We start from the raw sequence: 27,584 nt of genomic DNA, 5'->3' as shown, positions 1-27,584 counted from the left end.
ATATATATATATATTGTTATGTAACCATACAATTTTTACACATTCTAAAAAAAATAATAATAAAAAAATAAAAAAGAAACATTAAACCATTTTTCCTTTTCATCCTTGGATGTCACATATGAGTGTCGTTTTTCAGACCAAAAAAATAGAAAGTTTGTACGTATCAAAGATGATTGTTCATTATGCTTGTTTTCTACGGCTACAACTAGGGCTGTTTTTCAGAAGGATTGGATCGGAAACCACATTTTTAATTTTTGATTCGAAACTTCAAAATCGGAGATCGGAACACAATTTTCAGAATTTTCGTAAATTTTTTGAATTGGAGTTTTCTTGGAAATTTCATAACATAATTTGAATACAGTTAGCAAGTTTTTGAATACTCTTAATTTTTTTTGTACATGTAATTTATTGTTTTTTTCTAAATATTTGGTATATCTTTAGTGTATATTCAAATAATTTGTGGAACACTAGTATGGCTATCCATGTTAAATATATAATTGTATATAAGTATGTTTAGGTTCGATTCTCACTAAATACGAATTTCAACCATATTATTGCTAGCCCATTGTGAGACTAAACCCACGTTGTAGTATATTTAATATCGTTTGTTAAAACTCCGCGCTCTCCCCCTTAATATAAATAATATTGTTTGTTAAAAAAAAGTATGTTTTATATAAAATCAATGAACAAAATATATTCGAAACTAGCAATAAAATATAAAAGATAGTAACAAATTACATAATTTGAGTAATAACAATAAGAAATCAGAATATCTTGGATTTTCTTTTCCAAAATAAGTTTGGAACACTTTGAAGAAAGTTGGACCAAAAATTTGGAATTATTGGAATTGCTAAATGCATTCCAATTTCTATTTCAAATTTTCAAAAATGTTTAGGTTTTGAATTTTCGAATTTAAATTCATAAATTTTTCCTGTCAAAAATCGAAAACACGTTCAACCATCGTGTAAACTAAAGTAATAATAACTAGCCGTCCAAAATAGACGAATAATTAAAACTTGCATGTGACATGCATGCATCATTAAATAACAACAACCCTCTCATTAATTTTGCAGCCGGAATTTTTGTAGGTAGCGATACAAACCAGAATTTTCTCTTACCAAATTCTTTTTTATTTTTTGGAAAGCAAATAGGAGGACAAAAATTTGTTGAAAAAGAAAACCAACAACTACGAACGGAGACGTAAAGTTTTTTCCGCCACAAGCATCTTACTAGAAGATAGACAACCGATTTTTCAGTGTGTTCGGAATATGAATGTATACGACATATATCATTATATAAGTGGATAGATTTAAACCTTAAAAGGTTCCAATGTTAATTTTCCGAACTCTAAATAATCCCAATACCACCAATCACTATTTTCATCCGCCTCTGTGCTCCGTGTTCAAGAAACTTTAAACAATCTCTCGAATACATGCTTAATGTATCATCAAGGAGACGAGTAAAATTAAGCGAAAAAATCCCTCAACTTTTCCGTCAAAACTTTAATCCGATGTGTCATCATAACGTCAATCTTAAATTCTTAATCAACAATTAATTACCCTAAACTTACTTCCTCAAGGCCAAGTGGTACAACAAAACAAGGCATTTGAAAGAGGATTTCCACTAATAACCACTTAACCATGTAATCACGCACTACAAGCTTCCAACAAAACAAATATTCCAAAAGCTAAATTCTTTTTTTATTTTTTATTTTATATATATTATGTGGAAAGTGGCAGACAGAGCATGTCGATTGGATCACAACGTCAAACTGGATGTTAAACCTATCCCTCATGACGTCATTAATTTTATTATTCACTTAATTATTTAATAAAAATATTAATTAATAAATCATTTTTAATTCCTCAGGAGGGGTGACACGAGTATCAGCCGCTATTTAAAGCGTAAACTCCAAACCGTAACCACCACACAGAGCAAAGCAAGCAAAGACTACTGCACTGCTCTACTACTGCTCTCTCTCTCTCTACTATCTGACACGGGATAAACGAAGCTTTCTAGAGAGAGAGATAGAGGGGGGAATCGAAGCCTAACCGTCTCAGATATTCTGTTTCTGTTATTTTTCCGGCAAAGATGATAGCTTACCTGGAGTGCTTCGTCTCCGAATCGAGGCCTGACGACGGCGTTTCGAGCCTCTCCAAGGCGCTGGGCCTCCAGGGCACCGTCGCCGACTTTGGCGGCGAAGCCGGCAGAGACTTCGGCGGAATGAAGTCGTTCCCGCCGCTGGCTTTCATCAGGCCGGCCGGCGCCGACGACGTGGCGAGGGTGGTGAAGGCGGCGGCGAGGTCCTCGAATCTGACGGTGGCGGCGCGGGGGAACGGCCACTCGATCAACGGCCAGGCGATGGCGGATCGAGGCCTCGTCCTGGACATGCGTTCGTTGGCGGAGCATTTCCGGGTTGTGAGGGCCAGCGACGGTTCCGTATACGCTGACGTGTCGGGAGGGGCATTATGGGAAGACGTGCTGAAACGGTGCGTTTTCGAGTACCGGATGACGCCGCGGTCGTGGACTGATTACTTGAGCTTAACGGTGGGCGGGACGTTGTCCAACGCGGGCGTCAGCGGTCAGGCTTTCCGTTACGGTCCACAAACGTCGAACGTTACGGAGTTAGAAGTCGTTACGGGGAAGGGAGAAATTTTTAACTGCTCCGAAACGGAAAACTCGGAGCTGTTTTTCGGCGCACTCGGCGGACTCGGTCAGTTCGGTATCATCACCAGAGCTAGGGTTCTTCTGCAACCTTCCCCGGACATGGTCGGTATATTTTTAATTTTTTTCCCAAATTAATTAAAAAAATGGCTGCATTAAACAATACGGAGCGTAATTAAGATTAATTAATTATGTGATTAGGTGAGATGGATAAGGTTGGTGTACACCGAGTTTGACGACTTCACTCGGGACGCCGAGTTGCTGGTGACTCGGCACGACGACGGCGGCGACTCGTTTGACTACGTGGAAGGCTTCGCATTCGTCAACAGCAACAACCCGGCGGACGGGCGTCCCTCGGTGCCGCTGGATCCGCAGGAGACATTCGACCCGGGCCATCTCCCCCCAACGTCCGGGCCAATCCTCTACTGCCTCGAACTCGCTCATCACTACCGCAACACCGACCGCCCCTCAACTGTCGATACGGTAAACAATTACCTCCTGCTTCTTGCTGTAGAATAACAACTTTGCACCCCCAATTTCTGGCAATACGATTTGATCAGATAGAGCTTAATCGTAGTTTGCGTCTACTGCCAAAATAAAAAATTGTAGTTTGCGTCATGGGCGTGGTTTTGGGGGTCCCACGAAAGTACAGTTTTATCTGTGGGGTCCATGCGGTGATGACCGAGTTTTGACCTAGGTGGTTCCTAAGTGGGCCCGTAGCCGCGAGGATTTTGACCCACTTTGGAAGTCCAGCGCAAAACCGTCCAGCCGGGGCAGTGAAAAAGTCAAAACAGCCCCCCTTTTTCTGTGTACTCAGTCTCCCACGTGTACAAAGCTTGTCGATGGAAGGACGGCTTTGTTCCCGTTCGCCATCATCACTCTATTTCTTTTTTCTACCTTCTGTTAGAAACTTATAATAAAAAATAAGAACGATTTGAATCCAAACCGTAATAAGTTAGACGTTGATATTTGAGAATCCATTCACCGGGGGATCCACGGCATCATATTTTTTCTCTAAGTTCTAAATTTGAAAAAAAAATTATAATCAGTCATTTTTTCTAGGAAGATTTTTTCGTTCGTCGTTTGGTTCAACGTGAGACTGACAATACGACAGTAGTGTATCTTACTATCTTCCCTTGGATTTTCTGACATGATGCTGATCACAAAGGCCCTTGATGTTGCTCTTAATTACTCAAATGACACTCATTCGGGGGTAATATGGTAATTAAAATGCACCAGTGGGCGTCGATGATTGAGATTTTGCTCGCGGCATGGTCCCCGCAGTTCCGCAAATGGCCAAAAAGCCATCCTTTTCTGAAATCTGTAGATAATGAATGTATGTCCTTGTGCGGTGCGCAATGACGCAATTGCCCTCGCTTTGACGTTATTTGCTGAATTTTTTTGGCAGGGCGTGAACGGATTGCTTGGAGGCCTCGGATTCGTTGAGGAGCTGAAGTTCCAACTGGACCTCAGCTACGTCGAGTTTTTATTGCGTGTGAAGCGCGCAGAGGAACACGCCAAGGCGAATGGAATATGGGACGCTCCTCACCCTTGGTTGAATATGTTTGTGTCGAAATCAGATATTGCTGATTTCGATCGGACGGTGTTTAAGAAGATCCTCAAGGATGGGATCGGAGGGCCCATGCTTGTCTACCCTCTCCGGCGAAGCAAGTAAGTTTTTCCCTTCCCTCCGCGTCACCCTTCTGTATTTATGATCATTGCAATTTTTAGCAGAGAAAATATTCGGTAGGACAACCAAATCAAGCTAATTAGGTCAATTTCATAATGGGTTATGTCATGCGCATGCTGCGTTACACCTGTTTAAGCTTGGACGTATCCATTTACGAAAGGGGTTGTTCTTTCGTTAGAGTGTTTGAACATTCAAGTGATAAGATTGTCCTACCAAAATTTTTTCTTCATTATTTTGATATGACGGCGTTTCTTTGTTGACCTTTAACTCTACACGTGTCAATCAATAAGTCTTGGGTACCACCTTCCCTTATCACTTTAAATCTTAATTTGAAACTTACACACATGCTTTTTCGAGCTGTGTTAACATCAGATGGTCATACATTCTCTTACTTTTCTTACCTCGATGATCACATTAACTTTGGTATACACCAATCAAAAGTATGTGATATTCGCACCTTTCTATACTTTGCTAGATTTATGCTTAATTTGCATGCTATGTAATGTTGACATTTTATGCCTAATTTTGTGCTTGTAAAAGATGGTACAGATTATGGACATCTTTTTCCGAATTAGATACGCTGACTCAGGGTGAAACATTTTAAATCGGATGGTGGTTAAGATTAGGTCAAATATTTTCTGGAAGCATTTTTGCTCATCATCATATTTATCATTATTAAATGAGTTTGAATTTCGATATTCATATAGTGGATAAACATAAATCTTAAAATTCAAACTTATCTAACGATGATAAATAGGATGGGAAACATACATCACATAAATGATGGTGAACAATCCACTCAATATTTTCTACTTATAAGGTCATCAAGTGGGACCCCATCAGAGGATTGATGACGGTTGTACCATTTGAACTCTGCACCGGACCCGTAGGAAATCCGGACCCTCATGTGTTCGAAGTTACCATATACGTCATGTGGAGGGCTGGGCAGCGTATAAGCAAACGTAGGAAAGGCTAGGCCTGGCCGGACAAAGATACAGTGGCCCCCACCCGAAGTAGGATGAAAAAGGGTAGTTCAGTAAACTTAAGCTGGCGCTGTCGTATTTTTAGCCAGACAGGAAGTGCTGGAAGGACCTGCCAAGGGCATGTTGGTCATATGCGCAGAGTTTTTTTTAACTTTTATGGAAAATTATATTTTATATTCCAGAAATCTTTTGGCATTTCAGAAACGACAAAGAATTTGGTATTTCTCCAAATGGAATTATATTTGATGCTCCACTTTTCAAATTTACAATAATACCCTCTTGTTTGGTAGAATTATGCGACTAGATTTGATTAATTATTAATTAACACTTAATTACGTGTGCACAGGTGGGATACTCGTACATCTGTGGTGCTACCAGAAAGCGAAATCTTCTACATAGTGGCATTGCTACGCTTCACTCCACCATACCCAAAAGGCCCCTCCGCCGAGAATCTGGTGGCCCAAAACCAAGAAATAATACAATACTGCACCAGAAAAGGGTTCGATTTCAAGCTGTATCTGCCTCACTATCGATCCCAGGAGGATTGGAAGCGACATTTCGGAAGTGATCAATGGTCAAGATTCGTGGAGCGGAAGACGTGCTTCGATCCAATGGCCATCCTTGCTCCTGGACAGAAAATCTTCTCGAGGGTTCCTCAACCCTAGCTTTAGTTGAATAAATAGTCATTGTCGATGGTTCAGTCCAATGTAATTTTGTTGTCATCTATTTTTCTTTTTTCTTATTGGCTTGATTAGTTTCTACTGGTGGGTCAGCACCCTTGTTGTCAATCGACAATCGACAAAGAATCTGTTGGAGCAATTTAATGTAAAGAAATAGTTTTGAACAAAAAATTTTGGTCATCTTTCTATTTGTTTCTTTCTAGATGAAAATATTGCCAAAAGACATGGCTGGAAGTATTATCAACTATTCAATGATATGACCATCATGCTCGTATATTGAAATGTGGCCAGGATCATCACTTTGGTTTATTCAATTATCCATAACACTGATGTCGTACTTGTGTTTACCGTGCCACGGTAAGGAGAGAGTTTGTCCAATAATAAAAAATACATCTTTATTATATATACGATTTCATTGTGGTTAACTCAATTATTCATGACGTTGACGCTTTCGTTATGTGTTTATCATGAATGTTGTGATAATGTGAGATTCTGCCTTAAAACCAAAATAATTGGATGAAAATACTGCCAAAAGAAATGGATGGAAGTGTTATTAACTAGTCAATGATATGACCATCATGCTCCTATATTGAAGTGTGGCCAGGATCATCACTTTGGTTCACTCAATTATCCATGACATTGATGTCGTACTTGTGTTTATTGTGCCACGATAGGAGAGAATCTATCTAATAATCAAATATACATCTTTATTGTGAACGATTATGTACGATATTATTGTGGTTAACTCAATTATTCATGACATTGACGCTTTTTGTATGTGATTATCACAAATATCATGATAATGTGAGATTTTACCTTAAAACCAGTTATATATATTTGATTGTGTTTATCTCTCTCATCACATAAACAAAATCAAAGATAACTAAGAATCTCTCTGTGATAAGCCCATCTCCTTTTCTTCTCTTTTGCTTTAAATTTGTCTTTGCTCCTTTTTGAAGTTTAAAACCTTAAACCCTAATGCACAAGCTGAATTAAAATAATTATATTGAACCATTCAGTTTAATCCAATATAATTATGTCCTATCTAGGATAATCTTAACTGGTCCTTGATGTTCAGCTGGAGATGATTTGACTTCAACTTGTCCAAAGTGCCACTCCTCTTTCGTTTCAACAAAAAAGAGATGAAAGAAAAAAGTGTTGCTAATTAGGCGTGTAGTTAGGGCATCAGATTCTCTTTTCATGCATTATAAAAGCTTCCACTTTTTATCCCAATCGATTTGGTTTTTACTTACCAAACCTCGAGCTTCGCTTTGGTTTGTTTGGTTTCTAGGAAAATCAAATCTATCTTGGTTCTCTCTTTTTCTTCCCTACTTTTCCTTCTTCTCCCTTTATTTTTCCTTTTTATCTTGTTTTTTCCATGAAAAGTAGAGAAAAGTTGGGGCGCGGGTGGCCCCTTATCTGGCTTTAGAAGGCAATTATAAGATCATGATTTCTTGTAAGCCACAATCGAATATGTGATTAGAGGAAGAACAGCCTCGGTCAATTAAATTGCCATGCAAAAAGCATCGTATACGTCCTTTGTAAACGTGCCATGCAAATGAAATCACGTGTTTTACTTTTACTATTTAATTACCTCCGGCGAACCTGAAAGTACTCTGCGTTTTGCATAGCAAAGCTTAAACCATGCATTAAAATCAATAAATTATTGTGGTAACATGTTACGTTGGAAGGTTTGAAGTTTGAACCATGCAAAAGGCTGCAAATATTGGAAAACTAAAGCATGGAAATGTAACATGTTACCTTGGAACCTAAACCATGCACAGATCGATGAGCTAAATATTTGGCTGTTTACTTTTATTTTGTTACGACGGAAGGGAATCTAACCATTCCAAATGCTAATCTTTGTTCTTTTATGTTAGATTGTGAGTATTGTTGAAATAAAAAAAATAATTAAAAAAAAGTTTTGTCCGACGAAATGAAGTTGCCTCCCAAAATTCAACGCTAGTACATGATCCATCACTTAAAATTATGTGCGATGAAACGTTTATAAATAAAAACAACTAAAAAAATACCTGAAAGCCAAATATGATAGAATAAATTTCGTTGCAAAAAGAATTTTGTAACAAAGAGATGTCTTCCCCAGAACCTTAACGCGATGGAACATTGTCGTCTCCTTTAAGTTCTTGAGACGAAAGAGCTTCATCCCTTAAATCTTAGCACGATAAATACCTTTGTCACAAACTGTAGCTTGACAAAATTTCTCTTTGTGCGACGACTGAAATTTCCTCAAAAAAACACTTTTATGTAGTAGTGTTATATAATGGATAGTTTTATTTATTGATACTTTTTGTATAAGATATGAAAATTTACGACCTGTTAATTTGATTTAATATCAATGTCAATCAGTCATGAGGCACTACCATCTTTAAAACTTTAACAAGTGTCTAACTTAAAATGATTGAAAAATAAGTGAAGAAGATATTTAAGATGGAAAAAGCACTAAATACAAGTCTTCCATCCTCAATACGAAGCCTCCATACATGTGAAGGATCTCTTCAGTCTGACACGTGTGATTTAATTTTTATACTATTAGCCGTCATGCATGTTAAAATTCAACGTTCAACAAAAAATTAATTGACAACACATAAAGATTCGAAGATTTAGAATTTCGATATAGATGCATGTTAAAATTGAATGTTCAACTGAGAATCAATTGGCCACACGTAAAGATTTTGAAAATCTTACGATTTTGACATAGATCATCATTAGTTTTTTTTTTTTTTTTTTTTTTTTTAAATAGAACGATATATCTCTACTAATTAATAAAACATTATTCGTCAACCAAAAGAGGGTGAAAGACAAATTAGTCTTCTATCACACAAAAAAAATGATGAGCAATAATGTAATTTCACATGTTCAAATTTCACTGTTTTTTATTGAAGTCTAATCTACAAGTGATGTTAAAATATCTCTATTACTATAAAAAATAAAAAAATAAAAAAACCTCCCACTCCCCCACATTCTCTCTCTCTCTCTCTCTCTCTCTCCTTCTCATTTTCTAAAAAAATATGTTCATACACATAAAGTTTGTAGGCAAATGCTAGTTTTATATTAAGAGGAGATGGAGTTCGGAAGCCACACACAATGGGTAGCCTAATTTGGTATCAAATTCGTCATTCACAAGATTTATACATAAAACATCTCATTTACAAATGAAAAAAAATACATCACAAAAACGTAGTATTAAGTGGCTAGATCATCACTAGTTACGTTAACCCTAAAAGCCTAATGTTCGGTGTTTGATATTACGGCGGCTCCTTGCATGGATTTGTACACCTCTTCCCAAAGTTAGTACAAAAGGAAAAATCCTTGACAGTTGAAATTATCGCAAAGATAGTAGATAAACTTTAAGCACGTGAAATTATCGCATGTATTCGACATCCTAATTAAATTAGCCACAATTAATTCTTCCATCTTGAAGCTAATTTAAGTATTGGATCAAGCCCACCATCAAATATTTGGGCTTTTTATGTAAGGCCTGTTTTGTAATTTTAACCTAGTGAGGGCTTGGGTTTTAGAGGATTCAAATTATGTTTGAAATTTTGAGCCGTTAGTGGGCAGTCCAATATTGTCTACCATTTTTATGTTAAAGATTTGGGTCAAGATTTTATGGACTTTGGTGGATTCTTCAACATCTTTTTGTCACCATTGATTATGTCCATTGGGGCCTACATGTTCCCCCTATTTGCAATTTGACCACTCTGTCTAAAGTCCAAGGTTTCCCATATGGGTAAAATGCCTAATCATTCTTAATTATCAAAGTTGAAATTAATCTAACTTTGTTTCCTCAAAGTTAAAAGAGAAAAACTTGTGTACAGCAGACTGAGCAGTCGTGTCATGTTGTTGTCGAATTACTCTCACAAAAATCCCATTTTTTTATTTTGATAAGTTTTTCTAACTATATTGATTTTCATCAAGTTTGTCTGAGTAATTATACTACAACAACAGTTATACAAATATTTGTACCAAAATTGTTTTGAGATTATTGTTTTCTAAGTAAATAGAGAGCGGTAATTGAATTTAAGATACCATAAGCAAAGTATCCCTAAAAACTAGTTATTGTAATGAATGAGTTCGAGATGAGAAGTGTAGACGGAAAAATGTAAAATTTAGCATATAATTTTTATTTTTCTCATTTTCCATTTTAGGATATAAGACAAATTCAAAGCATTGTGTTAACATATTCTTCTTTTTAGTTAGACATTCATACTCATTAAATGCGACCAGATTATTTTGACCCAACAAATATGCTTTCTATGTTATGACCAAAAAGAAAAAACAAAAAAAAAAAACAAATATGCTTTCCATGATTTTTCTTTTAGGAGGGAAAATTATGACATAATATTTAGATTTCCAAACATAAATCAATTTTTTTTTCTTTTTTTTTCCAGAGAAGAACGAACAATTCTATCAATAATCATAATACAACTTGAAATCAAAAAATTTGCCCAACGATTATCTAAAACAAAAAATGTTCGAAATTTAATCCCCAAAACCAAACTGTTTAGATCAATTACCTACGGGAATTGAGTTTGACGGGTTAAATTGCAATCCTTAGGTTGGATATTAATGAGGAGACTGGTCATCATTTTCTAAAGGCTGAAACTAATGCGATTAGTTGTATTAATTATAATTTTGGTTAAAGGTTTTTTGTATTTTTATAATTAGAGTTATATGCAATAGAGTTTGACGAGTTAAATTGCAATCCTTAGATTGGATATTAGTGAGTCTTTTGCAAAAGCAAGGGGCATGGTAGGAAAAAAATATATATAAAATCAAGAAATTGACCATATAAAATAGAAACACAAAAATTAAGAAAACAACCAATGGCAAAAAAGGAAAGAGAAAAATAAAATAAGAAAGTAAAAAATATGAAGAAAAATCAAAACGGCGCCGGACCGTTTGTAATATAAATATTTTTGTTAATCATTTATTCTTTTAAGGAAAGACTCTCATATTGCAATTTGCAAGACTTGCTGGTTCATTTTCAAGTAGAAAAACAAAGAGAGAGAGAGATTATTTTCAAAAGCACTTTCGAGGGTACAAAAAAGCACCTCACCACAAATAAGCCCTTTCAGGAGGATCCCCAATCTGATCTGCTGAATTCCCCGTCTTCCTCTCAAGTTCCCAATTCAATTCTGTATATTCATGTAGATATCGATCAATTCGTGTTGTAATTCGTGTCGAATAACAAAAAAAATTTGAAAAAAATTCGAATCGGTGGTCCTCACATTTCTAGGGTTTCGCGACCCGTTTCTGTCATTACTGCGCCAATTAGGGTTTTAATTTCGGAGGAGGAGGCGGAAGGGGGATGAAGATGCGTCGGATCGCGGCCTAGGGTTTGCGGAGGTCCCGAGAGGTTTGCTCTTTCGAGTGCATGAAGATTTGGTGCTTCCCATGCTTCACCCAAGGAGACGAACCAGAAGAGGACGATAGCGAGCCGGAGGCGATCATGAAGGAGGGGGATTTCGGAAATGACGGCAATTCGGAGGGCGCCATCGGAAATGGCGACGCAATTGACGGCAATGCTCAGAGTTTGGGGCTGGTGGGGAATGAGCGCGGCCGTAATGACCATCTGGTATTGTTCGAAGGGATGGTTGAGGCAATGCGTGGTGGTGGCGCTCAGTGGGATGAGTCTGTTTGTGTTGATGCTCTTGCGTCGTTGAGGGCGTCGATTGGGAACCCTTGGATTTCCGAGGGCGAGAGTAGCTCAGCTGCAGACAATAGCAGTGATCACGATTCGCACCATAAGCGAGCCAAAGTTCAATCCTTTAATCAGTGAGTTTCTCACTGTAGCTCCTTAGTTTTGATCGATTGGTAGATTTTAGATAATTTGCTATTGGTTACCAAAATTTTCACCTTAGTAGTTAATTGGGGCTGAAAGATTTAACTTTTTTGTTTCATTACGAATAGTTTAGGGGTTTATATGTTTTAGATTATTTGGTTTCAGTATAATTTGATTTTCTGCTGGGAATAGATAACATTACCCTAATGAGAGCATTTGTTATATGCTATATCTATTATTTGGTTCCATTATAATATTTTTCAGCTGGGAATAACGATACTCATGATGGTCTGCGACATTATTTCTTGCAGTGATTTCCACTATGCAATGGCTATGTCTTCAGGTGCTGGAAATTCCAGTTCATCTGCAGAAAGAGACTACAGAATAAATGAGAGCTCTTTTGTTCCATATAAGAGCGAGACATTTTTTCAAAATACTACTCCTAATAATGGCGGTGAGGAGGGCCACTTTGATTCTGGCAGTGGTAAGGATGATGAAGGTGATCAGAGTGGCACCTCAAAAACAGAAGATTTAGAAGTTCGGATGGATCTTACAGATGACCTATTACATATGGTAAGCATTGCCTTGCATATATTGCATTTAAAGAAGGGCTATTATCAGTTTTGGTCCTAAATTTGTTTATTATAAATATCATTTTCTCCTTATTCTCAGGTTTTCTCTTTCTTGGACCACATTAATCTTTGCCGAGCTGCAATAGTCTGTAGGCAGTGGCGATCTGCTAGTGCTCATGAAGATTTCTGGAGGTGTCTGAATTTTGAGAATCGAAGTATATCTGTGGAGCAATGTGAGTTCTACTTTATTTTCGTGGTTTACTGGTAGTAAGTATAAAAATTGAAGATTTATTTGTGTTAACTGCCCAAGTAAGTAGAGAATTTGTACCAGTGGTCACTTATGTGTTTTGCTTTTTCATATTTTGGTTGTTTTTCTGTATGTAATTTTTACTGCTTGCGTTCGGACATAGCTAATGATATGGATAATGCATTTGGGAAGTATTCATTTATTAGATTAAACGTTGGTTGGTTATTATTACTCATAGTTTATGAGGCATGGATAATGTGTTTGTTGAGTTCATAATATTTTAGTTTCCATTTGTAAATTTTAGTGAAAGTGTAAATTTTAATAAAAGTCTAAATTTATTCTTTGACTAAAAATACTATATGGGGTCAATTTGATATTATATAACTGAATCAGAAAAGTTCAAATAAAAAATTAATTTTTTAACATATCAAATTGTGTGCTTATTACTCATTTTATATGGAATTACAGTTGAGGACATATGTTGGCGGTATCCCAATGCCACAGAATTGAATATTTCTGGTACCCCTGCTATTCACTCGCTTGTCATGAAAGCTCTCGCTTCATTGAGGTAAATTGCTTTTCTAAATATTTATGCTATTGTATTTATTCTTTGATATAGTTTTCAGTTCAAGTAACTTGCATTTTTGTTTTTTTTTTTTTCTCAGGAATCTCGAGGTTTTAATCCTAGGGAAAGGGCAACTAGGGGACATCTTTTTCCATTCCTTGGCAGACTGTCAAATGTTGAAAAGTTTGATCATCAATGATGCTACTCTTGGTAATGGTATCCAGGAGATACCTATAAACCATGATAGACTGCGTCATCTTCAATTAACAAAATGTCGTGTTATGCGGATATCCATCAGGTGTTTTTCTATTTTTATTTTTTTTAATTAAAATTGAATTGTCACGTGCTGTCTACTTGGCTACATTTTTGTGCTAAATCTGATTTTTTGCAGGTGTCCTCAACTTGAAACTCTGTCATTGAAACGCAGTAACATGGCGCAGGCTGTTCTTAATAGCCCTCTTTTGCATGATCTTGATATAGGCTCTTGCCACAAGCTTTCAGATGCTGCAATTCGTTCAGCGGCAATCTCATGTCCTCAATTAGAGTCATTAGATATGTCAAATTGTTCCTGTGTTACTGATGAAACTCTACGTGAGATTGCTCTTACTTGTGCTAATCTCCATGTTCTCAATGCGTCGTACTGTCCAAATATATCCCTTGAGGTTAGTTTGTAGTGGTTTTCACCGTCCTTTTTTTAGTACCAATATTTGGTTTATTTTATTTGACATGCTTCTGTGCCTTGTTTTTGTTTTGAAGTCTGTAAGACTGCCAATGTTGACAGTTCTTAAGCTTCACAGTTGTGAGGGCATCACCTCGGCTTCAATGGTTGCAATATCTCATAGTTACATGCTTGAGGTATGAATCTGGTCTCAAATATCAGTATTGTTTGTCTGTCTCACTGAATGCCTTTAAACATATTAATCTGATTATTACTCATTGTAGGTTTTGGAGCTTGACAATTGCAGTCTACTTACCGCTGTGAATTTGGACCTTCCACGCTTGCAGAATATTAGACTAGTACATTGTCGCAAGTAAGCTCATGTTCTTTCCGGTCCCCCCCCCCCCAACCACCCCGGTGGAAAAACCTAGAAAGCTTCGCAATTGGAGAGGAGAATTTCTCTTATTTGTTTATAAATTTTTCACCTTGCATATTTCTTCTGCAGATTTACTGATTTGAATCTACGATGCATCATGCTGTCATCAATAATGGTCTCTAACTGTCCTGTGCTCCACCGTATCAACATCACTTCAAATTCACTTCAGGTAAGTCTTCTGAAGAACCATTTATATTCTTTTAGTGTTCATTTTATTAGACACATGAAATCTGAACAAGTGGTCTTTGGAATTTGCAGAAACTAGCATTGCAAAAGCAAGAGAGCTTAACCATGCTGGCACTGCAATGCCAAAGTTTGCAAGAAGTGGACCTTACAGATTGTGAATCTTTAACAAATTCTATATGTGATGTTTTCAGCGATGGTGGTGGGTGTCCTTTGCTCAAAACATTAGTTCTTGAAAACTGTGAGGTTTGTCAATTTATTTCTTCTCATTACCTGAGTTAATACTGTTTGAGATTTGATTACGCTAGCTTATGGGATGAGATAAATTTTGCCGTCTGAAATTATTTTATGTATTCTTATGTGACTCTGTAAATTGATGCAATAAACTTGTGAGTTTAAACCATGTTGTCAACAAGTGCATAACCTGTTGGTCATTCCCCTGAATCATATTGGGGGTTGTGAAAAACTCTTTGATTATTATTTGTTCCCTGATACTTGGACTGTTATTCAGGGAGGGTTGAATCATCCTTAATTACTTGTTTGGTCAATTGAGATATCAGCTGGCTGATCTTATGTATACTTCCTTTGGCTGACATAATCTCTTACTTCACCCAGAGCTTAACTGCGGTTCGATTCTGTAGCACTTCTTTAGTCAGCCTCTCACTTGTTGGTTGCCGGGCAATTACATCTCTCGAACTGACTTGCCCCTATCTTGAACAAGTTTCTTTAGATGGTTGTGATCATCTTGAAAGAGCAGCATTTTGTCCAGTAAGTGAGAATGTTTGTAAACTAAAAAGATTTTATGATAATTTATGAGTTTTACAGTGTGAATTATGTTGCTCTTATATAAAGCCATGAGATGTGCGGACTCTTATCGCACTTTTTTCACTACATGTCAATTCTGACATTAAGCAATCAATAGGAAACTGAATCTTTTCATTCCTTTCTTCAGGTTGGTCTTAAGTCACTAAATTTGGGAATATGTCCCAAATTGAATGCGCTCAGTATCGAAGCGCCAAATATGGTGCTGCTGGAGTTGAAGGGATGTGGTGTGTTAGCTGAAGCATCCATCAATTGTCCACTATTAACATCTCTAGACGCTTCCTTTTGCAGGTTATTTTCATTACTTTTAGTACTTTACCTGCCAGCCCGCTCTGATCCCTACTGTTTCAGTCTCAATTAAACTCAAATCGCTCATAATTTGTACAAGCAGTCAGCTTAGGGACGATTGCTTGTCTGCAACAGCTGCTTCATGCCCGCTGATAGAGTCTTTAATTCTAATGTCATGCCCCTCTGTTGGTTCTGATGGACTCTACTCTTTGCGCTGGCTTCCAAATTTGATTCTGCTTGATTTGTCCTACACTTTCTTGACGAACTTGAAGCCAGTTTTCGAGTCTTGTATGAAACTTAAGGTGATTTTTACGCTCATACTTTGTTGATTTGTTGTTAAATTTAGCATGGTGATCCTCCTACCATAGGATATTGATATTTCATGTACTTTGAACAGAATGTGGATGTTTCTTTATTTGAACTAAAATTAGAAGAATCTTGGGCAGATTTTTTGACATGATTTTTTGGATCTTATCTTTTCTTATCTTTTCCCAGGTGTTAAAGTTACAAGCCTGCAAGTACTTATCTGACTCATCATTGGAGCCTCTTTACAAGGATGGGGCTCTTCCAGCTCTCCAAGAACTGGATTTGTCTTATGGAACCCTCTGTCAGTCTGCTATCGAGGAGCTTCTTTCTTTTTGTACGCACCTGACTCATGTGAGCTTGAATGGCTGTGTGAACATGCATGACCTGAATTGGGGTAGCAGTGCCGGGCAACCTTCCCTATCTATCATGTTTTTACCTGAGAATGTCCAGGTGCCAATTAAGCAGCCAAATCGGTTACTGCAGAACCTCAACTGTGTAGGTTGTCCAAATATTAGGAAAGTTGTCATTCCACCAGCAGCACGTTGTTTCCACATGTCATCTTTAAACCTTTCTCTTTCTGCAAATTTAAAGGACGTTGATGTTGCTTGTTTCAACCTCTGCTTTCTTAATTTGAGGTAATTCGTTTATTTAGTTTGAACATCTCTTTGTATATTTAGTTCTAGATTTTCATGATGTTTTGTCTTTACTACTAACATTTCTGTCTTTTTATTCAGCAATTGTACTTCTTTGGAAGTTTTGAAGCTTGACTGTCCGAAATTGACTAGTCTCTTTCTTCAGGTACGCATTCAGCCTCTTATGTGGTTATATTTATACGGATTATCACCTTAAAAAAAAAATATATTTAACTCCATGTAAAATTCATGTTCGACCATACCAACAAAATGTTGAAAGGCATGGAACCTGGGATTTTTTTATTTTTTTTTATTTTTTATTTTTAAGGGACATTCATATAGACTTTTTTAATATTTTTTTTTGCTTTCTATAAAATCATTTTTATTTAGTTTACTGCTGGTCCCTAATTTCATTTTCTTGCTGGGGTTTTGTATTAGTCTTGCAACATCGATGAAGCAGCGGTGGAAGCTGCCATATCGAAATGTAGCATGCTGGAGACTCTTGATGTTCGTTTTTGTCCCAAGGTCAGTACAATCTTCTACTCTCCCCTGCTATATCGTTGTAAGAAAACGTGCCTCTTATAATACAATCTAATACTGTCTTTTATGGTGATTGACAGATAAGCACGATGAGCATGGGGAGATTACGTGCTGCATGCCCTAATTTGAAGCGCATCTTCAGCAGCCTGCAACAGTCTTGATTATAGCAAGAAATGCATCTTTTCTTCCGCGGGGCTTATTTGACTCGGCTTTTAGTCCAGCAAGCAGATTTGGTCATCCATCCCGGAATTTGTATGTAAATGGTATTGTGCTTGTATTTAATTTAGGTATTATATAGGTAGCAGACATAGGCTTCATGTGTAACCCATACAATGAGTAATGTTTGCTTTTATGTTGAGCTAGTGTTCATCTTGAATTTGACTATTCCGCGATGAGTGGAATTCTAAACCATTTGAATTCTGTGTGTATAGGGTACTGAATTTGTTACTGCCTTTATGTATACAATAAATTGTTTTTCTGGATTAATTTTCCTTAGTTCCTGTTTTCGATTTCCTGGAATTTTCATAAGGATTCACTATTTTTTTACCGTAATATCAAAAGATGTATGTCGTCAATGTAAATGCTTTGCTGTCCAGTTTGCTTCAGGTCCATCATGTGAAACACTATGATGATCAGGTCTTCTTGTACGAGAGATGCTTCGACATGTGGGCGAAAAATATACAAATCAGGTATGTGTTGGAAGATTTTCATAGCTCATGAGTTTACAGTTTTGATTCCAATTGCTTCAGGTCCGGGTCCGAAATATCAAGATCTGCATTCTCTAAGGAGTTCCTGTAGGAATCGGCCGCCATCTTCCCTTTGCTAGCACTACTGAAGGTACGGTTTTGAGGAGGCTGCAAAGAAGATGGTTATCAGAAATTAGCTTTGTTGTGTATACGAAAGGAGATGAAGATAAAGATTCACCTGTCCAGTGCATTAAGGGCAGTATTAATCTGTGCCTTCATAGAACTGACCGGAGCTCGTTCATTCCTCGTTGCGTGCAAAAGCAAAGAATCCAGCTCCTCCAAGGCCCTTCAAAAATCGAAAAATCACCCGGGTCTTAAGATTGACATCGGTCATAAGGTTGTGACTGCTCTCTTGTATCCAGTTCAGAAGAACCATGTTTTTGCCGGGACAGTGATGGTACCTGAGACATTGATCAACATCGCTTGAAGCAGTTTTCCCATTGCCATCATCGTCTGAAGCATACTGCGCCACCTATAGTTCCGGTAAACATTTCCGAAGCTCTTAGGAATTCATAATGTACACAAAAAACTGCCATAACGTAAAGCAAATGGACATAAAGCATGTAGACTGATGCTCCTCGAGGAATCCTCTCAACGTACAGCTCGAATATATACGTGAAGTGACGCTGCCAGGCCTGAACGCAGCCGAGATCGGCAAGTAGCAAACTGGGGTTGGTCACCTTCCAGAGATTTCTCTGCAGTTGTTGAAACATTACAACAAAATTTTACCACTTTAACGAAGTGATGATACACCAACAACAAAGCCTTATTCTATTTAGTGAGAGCGGTTGTATGAATCTTAGAACGGCACTGTGCTTGGACAAAGTAACGATAAATCGTCGAAAATTACAAGAGAGAAATCGAGGATCAAGGAAAACAGAAGCAAAGGATATTACCAAAGTCCTTGATTTGCAATTGGGTTAATATGCCTGGCGATCCATAAGCCTCGAGAGGGTCGAGCTTTTTCGTGAGTTTATCATATTTATGCGTAATAAGTGCTACTTCCATGGGGTAACAACCCCTTTTCAGCCTGTAGCGGAAAATTTTAATGTACTTTTAGGTCATAAAATCGTTTTCTAGAACTAGAAGCACTTGGGTTGAAAAAAAAGAGAAGACTCTGTAATTCTAACAAAAACACTTCTATCAAAAGCACTTGTGACCACAAGTGTACATCATGCATACCCAATTGGTCTCATTTAGGCTCGTTTGAAATTGCTTCTCTAGAAAACATTTATGTTTATAAGCCGCAAAACTGCTTTTCTAATAAACAAGTTCAAGTTTTTGTTAAAAATTAAAATACTTCTTTCTATTAAGTTTTTCAACCAAACGCAATCAAAAGCGCCTTTCAAAAGACGCTTTTAGCCCCCTCCCAAAGCTAAAGCTTAAAGCATCCGAAAGATGATGCAATAATAACCAAGCATTGATTAAATAAAGTAAATTGCAACGACATTTTCACATACTTATCGAATCCGCTGCCGGCAACAGCATCTGCATTAAACCTAAGAATACAAGTTTAAGTTAAATTTTGATTAGAAAATATTTAATTTTCTTTCCTGCCAAACAGAGAATAAGGATCTATGAGCCGTACGGTTAGGGACAAGGAAAAAAAAAAAGAGGGCGAGACACAGAGGATGGAGACAAATCGTCTGCTTTCCCGCCAATTCGATGGTGGCGATCCGCACCTCTCTCGCCGCGACTTTTTTGACGTTGCGGCGAGCTTTACAGGCTGTGAGAGAGGGACAGCTGAGGAGTTGAATGGGTTGGTGCTAATGTGCGTGGCCATGCCACCATAGCTGTCTTAAGACGCATCCGCTGTAAAGAACTCTGCGAGTTTTATCCGTGTGTACATTTGAGTTGGTCCTTGATAAAAGTGGTTTTGAGTTTGCCCATCATAAATCATTTTCGTTGTTCGGTGAAAATTTATTAGTATCCTCGTTAATTGTCACATGATCACATTTTAAAGATGTTTTAGTCAAACTAATTCATTCCCTTAACGAGGATATTGACATATTTTTTACAAAATGACGACTTCTATTGATTTTCACCGAATGACCCCTCCACTTAATGGATGACGAACTAAGGATTACTTCTGTCGATTTTCATTGCAAGAAATCAAAGTAAATAGTTATGATAATCTCATAGATATCTTGGCTGAAAAGTCTTAACAACTAATTAACCAACCAACCTCTGTGATTAAATGCTCTTATATTCTCTCCCTAGGTCACCACAATCATCAACAGTCTTAACTGTCAATAACTTTTCATAGCGACATTCAGTTAAGCCATGTTGTACCAAAGCAATTCTACCAAACTGCCAATGACTAGCATCAAATGTGGTTGTGAAGGGGCTGAACTTTGAAGGAACATCTATTCACTGTCCAATAGCTCGTTTGAAAATATTTTTAAAATGATTGAAAGTATTTTTAGAGAAATAATTTTGGGTTTCAAAAGCACTTCATATGTGCATCTTACAGGATGCACGTTAAGTGTTTTTTTTTTTTTTTTTCCATAATTTACTTACATATTTAGTATTTACCAATAATCAATTTCAAAAATATTTTTACTAAATTTTTTTTACACACTTTAAAAGACTTCTAAACAAGCCCAAACACGGATTGAATTCGATGACCCGGTTGGTGGCCTATAGCACTCCCACAAGGCCCACACACACAAGTTTTCTCCTTTCTTTCTTTATAAAATTAATTAAAATTTATCAAAAATTAATCAAGTTTAAAAAACAATTAAGAATAAAGGGTAATGCCTGCCCCGCAAATAATAGCTGTCCAGTTCTAGTAAATCCCGGACCCCAAGTGAAGCCGACGCATTACTTGCTATCATCTCCTCCCCTTAATCTCTCTCTCTCTCTCTCTTCACACCACCGCCCCCCCCCCACCCCCCCCCCCCCCCCCCCCCGAGCTTCAGCAACGATGGGGGCAAACAGCACATGGTTTCTCTTTCTTGTAGCTTCTGTACTCATCGTTTCAGCATCGGCTGGCACCCAAAGTTAGTCCCCATCAAATCCTGCAATAAAAATATATTCAAAGTTTCCATCTTTCTGCTTATGTTTTATTGCAAGAGAACAATGCAAGTACAAAATGTTGGAACTTTGAGATGCCTGTCTTAGATTTGGAACATATATGTCTAATTGGTACTGATACTAATTGTTGGATCTGCTGCTTTAAGGTTGTTGGGTTTCTGTTTCTTTAGTTTGAACTTTGAATATCTTGTCTTTGATGTACTTTCTCAAATGTGGATGCACTTTTTATCTCTGCATTTCCATAAAAGTCTCTGAATTTATTGGTTGAGAGTTTGTTATGGACTTAGATCTTTGTGGTCAAAGATCAGAGCTTACATTTATGGATCTTGGATTTTTTTATGTTTAAGGGTATGCTTGAATTTTAGCGTAGCCAAGTTGGGTAGAGCTGTGTGATCTCCACTATGCACCTAAGTTCGAATCACCTTTCTCGTATTTTTTATTAGATTTGAGTATCGCTCGAATAAAAGAAAAGGGCGGGTTTAAAGCAATCAAAATATTTTCTTCAGTTGAAGATTTGTTCTCTGGGGACCAAAACAGCAGATTAGATTTAAGAGGTGGTCTGTGAGTTGGGATGCAACTAATAACATTGCCAGGTTTTTATTTCTAAATTTGGCATTGGACCTTTTTAATCCTAATGGAATTCACTTTCCCCCTAATTTGATGCTGTGCTTATACGAACTCGATACATTTTGGAATCTACATGGTCTTGTTTTTCTCTTCCCGCTTTTCACCACAACTCTCATTAGGTTCAGTTGTTTTGCTTCATTGGGTTCCTTTTTTTTTCACTGCATTGGGTGCAGTTTTTGCTCCATTAGGGTTCCACTTTTCGCTTCATTGGATTCAGTTTTTCGTGTCACTGGGTTCTGTTTGACCTATCAGTTACATGCTCTCGGATAGTATATTCTTGTAAGGATCAAAACATTTCTCCTTATTAGTTATTTATTGTATTTGCGGCTCACAAAAACTTATATACTCCTACTTATGAGACCATGGATGAAAATTGCAGTCAAAGTTACTAATAACCCAGCGGATAAGCTAGTCGATATAATCAACAGCAACAGAACTGCACACAAAGCATCATCCCTCTACGACAACCAGGGTTTGGCGTGCATTGCCCTGCAGTACATAAAAGCGTACCAAGGTGACTGCGATGCTGTAGGAGGGTCCGATGCCAAGAAGCCTCCTGATTCTGCATTTGCTGAAACATTTGCTCCCAACTGTGGTGTTCAAACTTCAACCCTCGCTCCAATCACTGGTCGTTTAATTGGCTGCCAGTCCAAATATGTCCACGCTGATGAAGCATTTTCGAAAATCTTGATTGAAAACAGCAAGGCCTTGGACATTCTCTACAATAAGAACCACACTGAAGTGGGAGCTGCTGTGAGTGGCAGTGATAGTGGAGGTTCGTATTTCTGGTGTGTGTTGTTCAGCAGCGGAAAAACTAACAGCAGCTTTGTAACGGAGGGAGGTGAGGCTAAAATAACAAGGCCCGGATGCTTTAGTGGTGCTAATGATGATTGCAGTGAATCTAATCACCCAGCCAGTGGTGCCGATGATTGGTCTAGAAGCAGTCGTCTGTGGCCATTTTTCACCATGGCTCTGATTGCAATGTCGTATGCCTTTGGATTGTGATCATGATCGTGTTTTTTATGAAAAAGCTGGATTTATTTTTTTCTACTTAATTTTGGGGACCCTTCTGATCTGTTGTAATTTGAGTTTTGTCTGTCGCATTCGTTGTCTGTAGAGTCTAACAGCACGATCAACGCCATATATTTTCTTCAGTTGTAAACTAGTACATTATTGGCTAATGGCTGGCGAGAAGCATTTGTTCTATATTACATATGAACGTTGAACGATCTGTTTGGTTCTAATTTTTTCTTAATTTGGTATGACTGGAAAGATAATGGAGATAAGAAGCTGCTTACTCTTATTTATATAAGCAGATACATGAACTTCGTTCGGTACAACGATGAGAAAATTACACAGCGAAACGAACAAGTACTGCAAACGATTTGAGCTTAAGGCTCCCGGTTCCTAATGGAAGATTTACACTTCAAAACCAAAGCCAGAACCATGAGAATTATCGTTATACCACACGAAGAACCGCCAACCCTGTGAATCCAATAAGGATCAAACCTGGAAAAGCTTCGGTCTATGTAAAGCGACAAAGCAATGGCCAAGATCAACACCAAGAGAAGAAGAGGCAGCCAAGAAGCAAAGTTGATAGGATCATCTGGATCAAGCTCTGAATCATCTGTAGTTCTTCGGTCGATATAGAGAGGAGAAAGCACGGCTAGAAGGCTCAACCCCATCGCCACCAGCTTATTGCATGACGGAAACCTGCTCGTCCTCCTCGTAGCTCCGAGCTCCATTTTAAGCTACCAACACAGGAGCGGCAGGAGAAACCACCTGCTGTTTTCTGACTTGGATGCTTTTTGAAAGAGTAGAAGTTAGCAGCTTAAACATGAAGGCTCAAGTGCAAGATTGAGTGGGAAAGATTATTCTCCATTAACAAAAATTTATGAATAATTTGTACTGGCTGTGGCTGAATAACAATTTGGAATCGGATTCCACTTGCTTCCCATGAATTTTCAACACTCTCGTCTTACTGAGTTGAATATGTTGAGAGTATCAATTCCATATTGGGAAAACGAGGAATCTTTAATGTGCTTATAAGTAACTGAGCTATTTCCCACGTTGCCAATTGGTTTGGTGATAGAATATCAATTTTCTTTATGGTATTAAAGCAGGTTGTCCCGCGTGTGAAGGCTAATAGTCACACGTGCACCACGCCTCCCGATTTGTGTTGTCCACATGATAGGCTTGAAAATTCGCCGTACATGTGGGAGTGTGTTGAGAGTATCAATCCCATATCGGGAAAAGGAGGGGTCTTGCATGTGAATATAAGTAGTTCGGCTCCTCTCGATATGCTAATTGATTTTATAATGGAACTTCAACTTTGTTAAAAATAGTTGAAAATGTAATGAATTTGACACTCATATTTTAACTATATGCACTCTAAATTGAATATTTTATATTTTTTTTCTGCACGTTCAGAAACGTGCAATAGGCTAAAAGACGAGCATTAAAATCATCGGCCTAGTGTTTGCCAAAAAAAAAATCATCGGCCTAGTTGAAAATATTACTGAAGTTGATTAATTTATCAAGAGAAGAAATATGGGTACAGGCAAAACTACCCAAGTCAACTTAGGTCTAAAGTATAAACCCAACAAAGAAGGGGGTGGAACTTCCTCCCCTCTAGGACTTCACAGTTCAAACGTTTCTCCTGACATGACTTCTTATCCGCATCATCTTTCATATGATGGTGTCATTGTGACGGTATTCCACATCAATCAAGCACCGTCATATGCTTAAACTGCATTCACATGACCATGTTTGATCGGTTGAGGATAGCGCAATAATGCCGTCCCGGTTACAGGTAGGTTTCCCTCCTCAAGTTCATTGCTCCACACTATCTATAGAAAGCAACAGATGAAAGCATCAATAGAACCATTATCTTTATGCCAGGCAAAAATTTTCTTCAATTTCAGCCAAGTACAAAACAAACAAGGGACTAGCCGGAAGATTAGTGTTTGGTACTCGATATTACAAGAGAATACAGTGCAAACCTAACTGACACCGCCGGAGCTCTTTGTGGTGTTGTTGTTGCTGCCCTGGAGCCTCGTCAACCATTTCTTCTGAGGTGTAGAGAAGTTGGTAATTCCGGTAGGGGAAGCAACGAGTTGTTGGGAAGCTCCTGACACCGGTGACGTTGCAAGCTCTGCCGGTAGAGCAGCAGCTGTGCTTGTCAAGGCATTCAAAACCAAGAATGCCAGAATGGGAGAGAGATCCAATGTGCCTCCAAGTGGTGGGATTAAACCCCGAAATATGTTCAAGTACGGATCACATATCGTGCTGCACATCATATCCACGTCCACATCACAATCATTTCAATGTTTTTTTACCCCGACAATTAGTCATATTATGTTGTCAAACTGTAAATTACGAACAGTAGAATTCAGTGATCCTAATTCACGGTTTTGTTAAAGTAAAATATCGAACATTGACAACCAAAATCAAATCATGACAATACCTGAGGGGTGCAACAATGGCAGGAGGGGAGTTGGGGAACCAGGTGAGGACAAGCCTAACGACCAAAAGAGTGTTGTACAAGTTCAAGAAGTTGGAGATGCCGTTCGCCACCACAAGCCCATCCACCTAATCTCCCTGCAACACCGCCGCAAAATTGTGAGCCGATAATGTCTTCACCTGCCTATGATTTCTGCACCCAATCTGAACTCAACCATTTTTAGACTACCTTTTGTAGACCACCTGATGTAGCGGTTGATGGTTGGGCTAACTTTTTAACGATGTTAAGAAGGAGTCCAACCATTAACCGCTACGGTGAGACTGTACAGTGTATCGATACTGAAATTAATTTACCTGCTGGCAGATGCTTTGAAACTCACAGCGCAAAGAGATGAGCTTGCTGAGAAATGGAGTTTGTGAAGCCAACGAGTGAAGAAATTGGGATAACTTATCGGCGGCGGATGCAACCGAAGCGGGAATGTCGGGAAGAACGAAACGGGGCTTCTTGGAAGCTGCAGCTGCCGAGGAGGAGGATGACGACGGTGATGCTCTGAGAAAAGGTACGAAATTGGTTGAAGAAAGTAGCATTGAAAAGTTTGGCGCCAAAGACTTTGGGGTTTCGGTGGCGGAGGTGGAGGCCGACTCGCCGATCGCCATTGTCGAGCGTTGCTGGTGGCGGGGAGCCAGGTGGCAGAGCTGAACCAGATAAAGCGTTGGATCAGGGGAGACGGAGAATATTTTGGATAATTGGTGTATTTCCCAGGCGTTGTGCTTGGGAACGACGACGTTTTCTCTCCACTCGTTTTTGTTTTGTACTTAGGTCGTTCACCGGTTTAGCTTCATATTATTGTGTTAAACCCTACACCCGTGTAAGATGTTTTAAGTTTGAATTTGTGATTAGTTCACAATATTTAATTTCTCTGTATTTATGTTGAAAATTTTCTTGGTCGGAATCAAACCTGCACCAGCACACAATGAGTTTAGAATTCGTAAATGTTGATATCTTTTGTCCAACGTCAAAAACAAAAAAAAAAAGGATTGAATTGTCATTGACTTCAAACTAAATGGACACAATAAAGATACTTGTTGATTCATTCTCCAAAAGAATTGAGCGACACCAACATCTTCGTTGATGCAACAATTTCATAAATATCAAACTCTCATTGACAAGAATGTCTGAAATCCTACTATCAGATGAAGAAGGAGACAAAATATTTTCTATACATAATCACTCTTTTGTTGTAAAATAGATGATATATATGTAGTGACATATAAAATAAATAAAACACAATATGTACCGGTCAAACTAACTCTGGTTAACTCGTTACATCACCATTGTTTTTTATATTTAAAATTAATCCATTCATGACTTACGTGTAAAAAGTCTAAGTAATTTTTTTTTCCCCACGATGGGGTATATGATTTATTATTTCTTTTCCGAATTAGTAATTTGTGGTGAAGTATCATCGTTTTGCATTATTTTTTCACGTCCTGGTTCATAGTTGACATGTTCCACCAGCCAAAAACTCGCTAAATTATTTAGTCGAAGCATAGCCGGCATGCAGAGGCGGGCCGTAGACTGGATTCGGACATTGTCTAAACCAAAAACTATGAACAAGAGAGTACTCCCAACTTTGAAAGCTCACTGACGATCCAGGTCCCCTCCGGGCCTATGAAACCAGTATCACTCACTGTAACGTGCCTGGTTCTTTTTTACTCTTTTTTTTTTTTTTTTTTTTTTTTTTTGACACTTATGGTACTGTTTACTTTTAACGAAAAATTACATTTTTACCTTTCTCTGATACTATTCACTACACCTTTATTTGTCATTTTTCATTAAAACTAAATTTTTTTTTTTAACTTTTCGTTAGTTTCCCTGTTTTTTTTTTTTTTTCGATTTATCGAGAGGATGAACCCAGTTGGAGGCCTCTTAGTTTGCAATGGAGGAAGTAGGGCAGCTCTTTTCATACAAGATTTCTTAACTTTTCGGATGTTGGAACACTCTCTACATTCTCACGTGTAGCGGCATGCTAAATAAAACACTTGGATGACACAAATAAACTATACAGTGATGTTCGAATTTTATCTTGTGAAATATGTTGTTGCCTATTATAAGTGATCTAAGATTATTTTGAACACAAATAAACATTAGGTTCACACGTAGGCAGATCCAAGATCTTATCATAATGTGGAGAGTTTCGTACATCCAAAAGTTAGGAGAGTTGGACTACTCCCCCGTTATCTATCGGATCTCGATTTTGAAACTTTATCTTCGCTTTCAATATTGACATGTTGTTAGTTATCTATACCTTTCACTTAGTTGTCACACTCACTTTTTTCATTTTTATTCATTAGACCAAATAAATAAAAGAAGAATTAAGGGGCATGATTAAGTTTTGATTCCCAGTAAAGTTGTCCTTTCTTTTATTTGATATTATTTAATATCTTTATGAATAGAGTGTTGAGTTTCTACCCATGTATCCCACGTTCATAACTTTCCCTCTTTTGAACCCTTCCCTTTCTCGTTAATAACAATAAATTTATATTAAAAAAAGGGCATAATTTAGAGGAGGTGTATAGGTTTTTAAACATTTTGTACATTACAAAAGGTATTGATATCAAGAAAAATCCATGCAAAAAA

General features: G+C 37.8%; 5 protein-coding genes and 1 pseudogene across 5 annotated transcripts; 3 read left to right on the top strand and 3 right to left on the bottom strand.

The window, feature by feature from the left end:
* Window positions 1-1,932: 1,932 nt before the first annotated feature.
* LOC103927480 (cytokinin dehydrogenase 7) lies at window positions 1,933-6,199 on the top strand. Its single transcript, XM_009336405.3, has 4 exons — window positions 1,933-2,769; window positions 2,866-3,147; window positions 4,073-4,335; window positions 5,684-6,199. The coding sequence occupies exons 1-4, from the start codon at window positions 2,092-2,094 to the stop codon at window positions 6,000-6,002; spliced, it is 1,542 nt and encodes a 513-aa protein (XP_009334680.1). The 5' UTR covers window positions 1,933-2,091; the 3' UTR covers window positions 6,003-6,199.
* Window positions 6,200-11,400: 5,201 nt separating this feature from the next.
* Window positions 11,401-17,558, top strand: LOC103927478 (F-box/LRR-repeat protein 15). The gene is made up of 17 exons (XM_009336404.3): window positions 11,401-11,816; window positions 12,135-12,396; window positions 12,496-12,628; window positions 13,111-13,210; window positions 13,308-13,505; window positions 13,599-13,869; window positions 13,964-14,062; window positions 14,150-14,238; window positions 14,371-14,470; window positions 14,560-14,730; window positions 15,100-15,252; window positions 15,437-15,597; window positions 15,698-15,896; window positions 16,090-16,535; window positions 16,635-16,698; window positions 16,971-17,057; window positions 17,153-17,558. The coding sequence occupies exons 1-17, from the start codon at window positions 11,416-11,418 to the stop codon at window positions 17,231-17,233; spliced, it is 3,015 nt and encodes a 1,004-aa protein (XP_009334679.2). The 5' UTR covers window positions 11,401-11,415; the 3' UTR covers window positions 17,234-17,558.
* Window positions 17,559-17,794: 236 nt separating this feature from the next.
* LOC108865563 lies at window positions 17,795-19,601 on the bottom strand. Its single transcript, XM_048588608.1, has 7 exons — window positions 19,501-19,601; window positions 19,279-19,317; window positions 18,748-18,848; window positions 18,434-18,513; window positions 18,220-18,290; window positions 18,047-18,104; window positions 17,795-17,926 (listed from the first exon to the last, which is right to left on the bottom strand). The coding sequence occupies exons 1-7, from the start codon at window positions 19,599-19,601 to the stop codon at window positions 17,795-17,797; spliced, it is 582 nt and encodes a 193-aa protein (XP_048444565.1).
* A 1,019-nt stretch (window positions 19,602-20,620) lies between these two features.
* LOC103927528 lies at window positions 20,621-22,712 on the top strand. Its single transcript, XM_048588199.1, has 3 exons — window positions 20,621-20,687; window positions 20,724-20,820; window positions 21,861-22,712. Exons 2-3 carry the CDS (start codon window positions 20,745-20,747, stop codon window positions 22,484-22,486), a joined length of 702 nt encoding a protein of 233 aa, XP_048444156.1. The 5' UTR covers window positions 20,621-20,687; window positions 20,724-20,744; the 3' UTR covers window positions 22,487-22,712.
* A 46-nt stretch (window positions 22,713-22,758) lies between these two features.
* Window positions 22,759-23,450, bottom strand: LOC103927476. Its single transcript, XM_009336402.2, has one exon. The coding sequence runs from the start codon at window positions 23,224-23,226 to the stop codon at window positions 22,873-22,875; it is 354 nt and encodes a 117-aa protein (XP_009334677.2). The 5' UTR covers window positions 23,227-23,450; the 3' UTR covers window positions 22,759-22,872.
* A 525-nt stretch (window positions 23,451-23,975) lies between these two features.
* On the bottom strand, window positions 23,976-25,946 carry LOC103927527 (annotated as a pseudogene).
* Window positions 25,947-27,584: the final 1,638 nt, after the last annotated feature.

The sequence above is a fragment of a genome, unplaced genomic scaffold (genome assembly GCF_019419815.1).
Source record: "Pyrus x bretschneideri cultivar Hongxiangsu unplaced genomic scaffold, Pyrus_bretschneideri_v1 Contig28, whole genome shotgun sequence".
In the NCBI taxonomy this organism is placed as follows: Eukaryota; Viridiplantae; Streptophyta; class Magnoliopsida; order Rosales; family Rosaceae; genus Pyrus; species Pyrus x bretschneideri.
This window is presented reverse-complemented; position numbering and strand designations above follow the sequence as displayed.